This window comes from Rana temporaria, chromosome 10 (assembly GCF_905171775.1).
Source record: "Rana temporaria chromosome 10, aRanTem1.1, whole genome shotgun sequence".
NCBI lineage: Eukaryota > Metazoa > Chordata > Amphibia > Anura > Ranidae > Rana > Rana temporaria.
Genome location: NC_053498.1, coordinates 35,496,803 through 35,504,302, shown reverse-complemented (window position 1 = coordinate 35,504,302; position 7,500 = coordinate 35,496,803). Strand labels below are relative to the sequence as shown.

The 7,500-nt window shown below is 35.0% G+C and overlaps 1 protein-coding gene across 1 annotated transcript in view; it reads left to right on the top strand.

Moving 5' to 3' along the window:
- LOC120916515 (potassium voltage-gated channel subfamily C member 1-like) overlaps positions 1 to 7,500 on the top strand; it is a 171,596-nt gene that overhangs the window by 8,750 nt on the left and 155,346 nt on the right. The window contains exon 2 of the mRNA XM_040327531.1: positions 2,948 to 3,892. Coding sequence (XP_040183465.1) covers positions 3,296 to 3,892 — 597 coding nt within the window. The 5' untranslated portion in view covers positions 2,948 to 3,295. The remainder of the gene's footprint in view (positions 1 to 2,947; positions 3,893 to 7,500) is intronic.

Sequence of the window (7,500 nt, the reverse complement as noted above, 5' to 3'; positions counted from 1 at the left end):
TGCATTGCAGGCTGACATAATGAAGGGTGAAAGCTGATTGGTTGCTGTGTGCGTTTCTCTGATTTCCATCACTCAGCCCCCATGGATGGGAATAGTGTGCACGTAGCAAAATGTCAATTAGCTTTAGTAATCTGTGCAAGCGTACAGCACCGCAGGATTTACAAACCTCAGCAAAAAAAAAAAGCACCATGCAGCTTTCTCCAGCAGCCATAGTAAAGCAGAATAGCAGCTCCAGTGCAGGCAGGAGGCTCAGGATCACTTACCTTATTACAGCTCAGCCTATTGATCTGACAAAAACAGTCAACTCAGCATTTTCTTTTATATTGTCTTTACAAGAATCACTGAGCTAAACACTTACCAAGCACAGAGCCCTCCATGTAATGCCTAGCACTGCACAGGGGAGGGATGTAATCATCCAAAGTGACACCAATACCACATAGCTGGCAACATTTCACAGGGCAGAGACAAGGCAGGGTTAGGGCTGATTTGCTATATGTAGCTCCAGAAGGTTTATTCCTGTCTATGACCAATTAATATTGCCTACTGAATACAGTATACAGCACTTCCAATATAATTGTATAATAGCATATTGCCTTATAGGTCAAATATATTTATTTCTATGATATGTATATTGGATGGTACATGACACATAAATCACTTTTATGTATTACAATATACTGAATACCTAATACATAATTCACATTAGCCATTTCATTTCATGCATAATATGCCATATGCTTCATTGCTATACTAAATGTACTATTACTATGTTGGACACCTACATTTTATAATATATTACACTTCACCTACTTAATTGCATGTATCTGGCATATGCTACATAGCTATATGATACATACTCTATACTATTATTACATATATATATAGTATGGCATTTTATTATACATACATTTCACATAAGCTACTAAACTAATGTACCTGTCAAATACATTTCTGTATGTGACATTCTATATACCCTATTGTTGCATGTATACTGTGTTATTTTTATGATGCATAACACATTAGCTACTTCATTTATGTACATGTGCACAGTTTGGATGATCACAACCCCCCCCCCCCCTCCTCCTCCTCCATATGCTGTATTACTGTATGCTGCATACAGTACTATGGTTACTGGTATTACTATGTACACACTAACACACTACATTTGCAAACTACTAGAGTATTAGTGATGTATTTGCATGTTGGATAGTGCATTGATGTGTGTAATATGGTGTGATTTTAGTCTTGCATAATCTAGTACATGCTTGGTTTGATACTGTATGTACTGTATGTGTGTGTGTAATGCTGCATTTGCATTTTTGGATCATGCATTGTTTTTGTGTGTAATATGATGTGATTTAAGTCACCTGATTTGAGGCTTATCTATTACATGCATGCCTTAAAAGACTTGTATTAATAATGTATGTACTGTATGTGTGTGTGTGTGTGTAATGCTGCATTTGCATGTTGGATAATGCATTGTTGTGTATAATAGTATGTAATATGCTGTGATTTACTTATGCATGTTATAATAAATGACTTGAATGATTAATGAATGGGTATGTACGTTTATATATATATATATATATATATATATATATATATATATATATATATATATATATTTTTTTTTTCAAACATAGTTACATAAATGACTTGAATTATTCATAAATGTGTGTGTACGTTTATTTATATATATATATATATATAATTTTTTTTTCAAACATAGTAAGTCTGGTTGAAAAAAGACACAAGTCCATCTAGTTCAACCAATGAAATGGAAGAAAAAAAATCATGCAATCCCATATACACAGTCCTATACCCACAGATTGTATATATATATATATATATATATATATATATATATATATATATATATATATATATATATATATATATATATATATATATATATATTCTTCAAACATAGTTACATAAATGACTTGAATTATTCATAAATTATTTATAAATTCATAAATATTCACATATATATATATATATATATATATATATATATATATATATATATATATATATATATATATATATATATATATATATATATATATATTATTTATTTATTTATTTATTTTTTCAAACATAGTAAGTCTGGTTGAAAAAAAGACACAAGCCCATCTAGTTCAACCAATAAAATGGAAGAAAAAAAAAATCAAGCAATCCCATATACACAGTCCTATACCCACAGAGAGATATATATATAATTTTCTTTTTTTCAAACATAGTTACATAAATGACTTTAATTATTCATAAATTATTTATAAATTCATAAATATTCATATATATATATATATATATATATATATATATATATATATATATATATATATATATATATTTTTTTTTTTTTTTTCAAACATAGTAAGTCTCGTTGAAAAAAGACACAAGTCCATCTAGTTCAACCAATGAAATGGAAAGAAAAAAATCATGCAATCCCATATACACAGTCCTATACCCACAGTTAGGAAGGAAAGAAAACCCCAGCATAGCATGATCCAATTTGCTCCAGCAGGGGGAAAAAAATCCTTCATTATGTTGTGAGAATAGTTTGTGCATTGTTATGCTTATTATGTGATTAAAATTCACGGTATAAAAGACTTTGTTATTATTGTGTACATTATTTTGTAAATACAGTTAAGTATACTAATACAGATCAGTACATTGTATCCAATCTCTTCCACATACATACAAGTAACTTGTACAGAAGAGTGAGAAGCCCGGAATGGAAAATTAGGGAAAGTGACAAAGCCAAAGTAATTGTCGGCAATTTGGGATCGGTGGCATGCCATGGCATACATTAAACCAAAGGCAGTGTAGGAAAAAAAAGAAGTGTAAAGAAGGCATGAGCAGGCTGATGGACATAGGGAAATGATGTGACAAACATGGTAAATAATAATAAAATGAACCTGTCTTTTGTTTCCTGTTTCAGACTCCCAGCAAGGAAAGGATCCAGAGAGTCCCCGTCATCCTGATCCTCCAGCTTCAGTCTTCCAGCTGCTATTAGTAGTTGTGTATTTGTCCCGCACTGGGGAAGCTCTGAGACCCTCCAGCTTTCACACCTCTTAGTCCTCCTTTTTGGAGAGGAGAGCACAAGGGGGCTGGATTGTGTGTGAGCTGAAGAGGAAAAAAAAAAAAAGAAAAGCAGAGGGTGATGACGTTTCCAGTTTGAAGGCACCCGATTCGATGTCCTGGTGAAATCTGATCCCTACTTGCGGATTTCTCCAGGAAAAAAAAAAAAAAAAAAAAGAGAAAAGCAAAAAAAGCAACCAGGGCACTTATGATCAGCTCAGTTTGTGTTTCCTCCTTCCGCGGGCGCAAGTCTGGTAACAAGCCTCCCTCCAAGTCATGTTTGAAAGGAGATATGGGCAAAAACGAGGACAGCGACAAGATTGTCATTAATGTTGGGGGCATCAGGCATGAGACCTACCGGAGTACCCTCAAAACCCTGCCCGGGACCAGGCTGTCCTGGCTCACCGAGCCTGATGCCTTCAGTAACTTTGACTATGACCCCAAAACAGACGAGTTCTTCTTCGACAGGCACCCCGCGGTCTTCGCCTATGTCTTGAATTACTATAGGACTGGCAAGCTGCACTGCCCGGCAGATGTGTGCGGCCCCCTCTACGAAGAAGAGCTGGCCTTCTGGGGCATCGATGAGACGGACGTGGAGGCTTGTTGCTGGATGAATTACCGGCAGCACCGAGATGCCGAGGAAGCCTTGGATAGCTTTGAGAGCCCCGAGCCCGAGGAGGAGGAAGATGGGGACCTCAAAAGGCTTTGCCTGCAGGAAGATGGCAGGAAGCTGAACTGGTGGAAGAGGCTACAGCCCAAGGTCTGGGCACTCTTCGAGGACCCCTATTCTTCCAAATATGCCAGGGTAATGTATCCCAATCCCCTGTATACATTCATTGCTCAGCAATTGCACGACTGTTCGCAGGACTACTGCATTCCCATTCACTTTCCTGTATGCAATATAGAAACTGCTAGGCTCATTCATTCTATTCATCTCTATGGGCTCATGTGTTGGATGGAGATACATACACTACATAGGAATTGGGATACAGTGGCGTTATAGAGACTATAATTGATAGAAATGAATGGACTGACATATTGGTGTATTGTTAGATAGATAGATAGATAGATAGATAGATAGATAGATAGATAGATAGATAGATAGATAGATAGATGACATATTGGTGTATTGTTATATAGTGATAGATAGATAGATATATAGACAGACAGACAAACAGATAGATAGATAGATAGATAGATAGATAGATAGATAGATAGATAGATAGATAGATAGATAGATGACATATTGGTGTATTTTATATAGTGATAGATAGATAGATAGATAGATAGATAGATAGATAGATAGATAGATAGATACATAGATGACATATTGGTGTATTGTTATATAGTGATAGATAGATAGATAGATAGATAGATAGATACATAGATGACATATTGGTGTATTGTTATATAGTGATAGATAGATAGATAGATAGATAGATAGATAGATAGATAGATAGATAGATAGATAGATAGATAGATAGACAGATACATAGATGACATATTGGTGTATTGTTATATAGTGATAGATAGATAGATAGATAGATAGATAGATAGATAGATAGATAGATAGATAGATAGATAGACATGAATTGTGGTACAGTTATACATATTATAATAAATAGATATGGATGGGTTGTCAGAACTTAATGATTATTGATATAGTTATAGATACTAAGATAGATAATAATAAATTGTGATACAGTTATAGATATTATAACAGTAGATATATATATATATATATATATATATATATATATATATATATATATATATACACACACATATATATAGATAGATATGAATGTTATGGGTTACAGTTATGGGTACTATATTATATAAATAGATACATCTGAATGGATTGACAGAATAAAATGATACATTTTAATACAGAGATAGATAATGATGAATTGTGATACAGTTGTGGATCCTATAGAGAGATATAGCTGGATAGATAGATAGATAGATAGATAGATAGATAGATAGATAGATAGATAGATAGATTGTAATGAATTGTGATACAGTTGTGGATCCTATAGAGAGATATAGCTGGATAAATAGATAGATCGATAGATAGATAGATAGATAGATAGATAGATAGATAGATAGATAGATAGATAGATAGATAGATTGTAATGAATTGGGATACAGTTGTGGGTCCTATAGAGAGATATAGATAGATAAATAGATAGATAAATATGCATTATGATAAGTGTAAGGTGATACATTCATAAATACAGACAGATAAATACATATACATTATAATAAGTGTAATAGATATTCTAGACTCATATTTGACATAATAGGTATAATGAGATAGATAGATAGATAGATATGGATGGATTGACAGATAATAATGATGAATTGTGATATAGTTATGAATACTAAATTATTATCTCTGTATACAGTATAAACAGGATGATACTGTAATACTATTGCTTTATAAAAGAGGATAAGATAGATAGATAGAACTAGGGCATTGTACTACACACACAGCACACACTTGGGATACACACCAGGAAACAGCATAATATGTATTTGTGATCTTAAATCCTCTGGCAGTAATTTTGAAGTTGCAGTTTGAAAAGAAAAAAGAAACAACTAGACGCAGTTGCAAAGGCATGCTCAGGTCCATGTGAACTCGCATACAGTTAGTTACATACTACAGTATTGTGTGCTCCATAATGTCTCTAGGATGCGCTTCATTACATGCTCCACCAGAGGGCGCCCTCTTGATGTGCTCTGCAGAATCAAAGTTTCCTAATTAATCTTATTCAGATTATAGAGATCACAATGCTCTTGTAACTCCAGTATGCGTAATGCATGAACGTTTCAAAGGAAGACTGATTAGTATGCTGGGGTGTAGTGGTGCATGCATCCTCTGGGTAATTGCAGAAGTGAAGGTGAAAGCCGAGTCAGATGTAAAATGTGCAGGAGCTGCAGCAGTAAAGTAGAGTGGAAGAGGGGGGGGAGGGCAGGCTGGAGGACTGCAGTGCAGGGGGAGCACAGCAAAGCTTGGAAAGTCACAATGAAGTCCAATTTAAGAGATGCATGCTTACAAGGGCACACTGCAAAGACTTTCCTGAGATATGCAAACATTGGATTTGTTTTAAACAGAATGGAAATGGAGTTGTTCTCCATCCAGAATTCCAGAGGGTGACATTAAATACTCAGCATGCAAAGTGACCTGAAATCAATACAGCCCTGATAGGGAAGATCCTGTATCCTAGAAGTGTATAAATCTCAGCTTTCCTAGGAGATCTGGTGATACAAGTGGAACATCACTTTATTTCTCTAGGACAATTAGATTTGTGCAGTGTGCTGTATGAAGGCTGGCCTTTTTAAAGAAGAACTGGACATTTAAAAGACTGGCCTAATCTGATCAACCAACCGCAGGAAGAAAAAGCAATGTTCTCTTATTCTAGGTCTGCTTACTTAGAATTCCATTCACCCTATTGTCATATAGACATGAGAAAATTGGAGCTCCAGATAGAAAACAATACTTTTTTTGTGAGGTTTGGCAGAGTTTGTAGATAGCTGTTGATAAGAAAGCTCATCTATAGATGTATATAGAACATTCATGGCACTGTAGAGGATAGTGATCGCATTGGTGATCACAACAGTCGTGTGTGTATTTATGTTAAGTATTGTTACAGTACAAGAAAAAAAAAAAAAGCATCACAATGCCAATGTAGAATGTACTGTGACCAGTAGAGGACGCTCCTCTGTCAAAGAAGTGGGAAACTGCAGCAAGAATTTCAGCTAACTCTGCAGATTCACCCTGCCCCCACCTCCCCCTCTCTCACTCTCTCTGTCTTCTCCTTCTCTCTATAGCTCACTGTTCATTGCTTTCTTTTTTTCCCACTCTCTCTCTATGTCATCTCTCTTTTACATACACACTCTCATCTCTCTCTTTCTTCTTCAATCTCCATTTCTCTCACTCTCCCATATCTCTTTCTTTCCCTAACATCTCTTTCCTCTCTTTCCTCCTCCTTTTCTCTCTTTCCTTCTTTTTCTTTCTCTCATTCTCCCATCTATCTTCTTATTTCTCACTCTCTCTTTCTTCTGCAATCTCCATTTCTCTCACTCTCCCATATCTCTTTCTTTCCCTAACATCTCTTTTCTCTCTTTCCTTCTCTCATTCTCCCATCTATCTTCTATTTCTCACTCTCTCTTTGTCTCACTCTCCCATCTCTCTCTCTCTCTCCTTCTCTTTTCTCTCTCTCTCTCTCTCTCTCTCTCTCTCTCTCTCATTCTCTTTCCCATGTCAGTTTAATTACCCATTGTCTTGTACTGTAAACCATAAAATGATTAAGGTCTATGGCACTAGGCTTAAATAATTATTAGGAAAAGGAAATTAAAAACGCATTTAAAAATATACCAGTCAATGACTTTTTAGTTGAATAGCTTTCC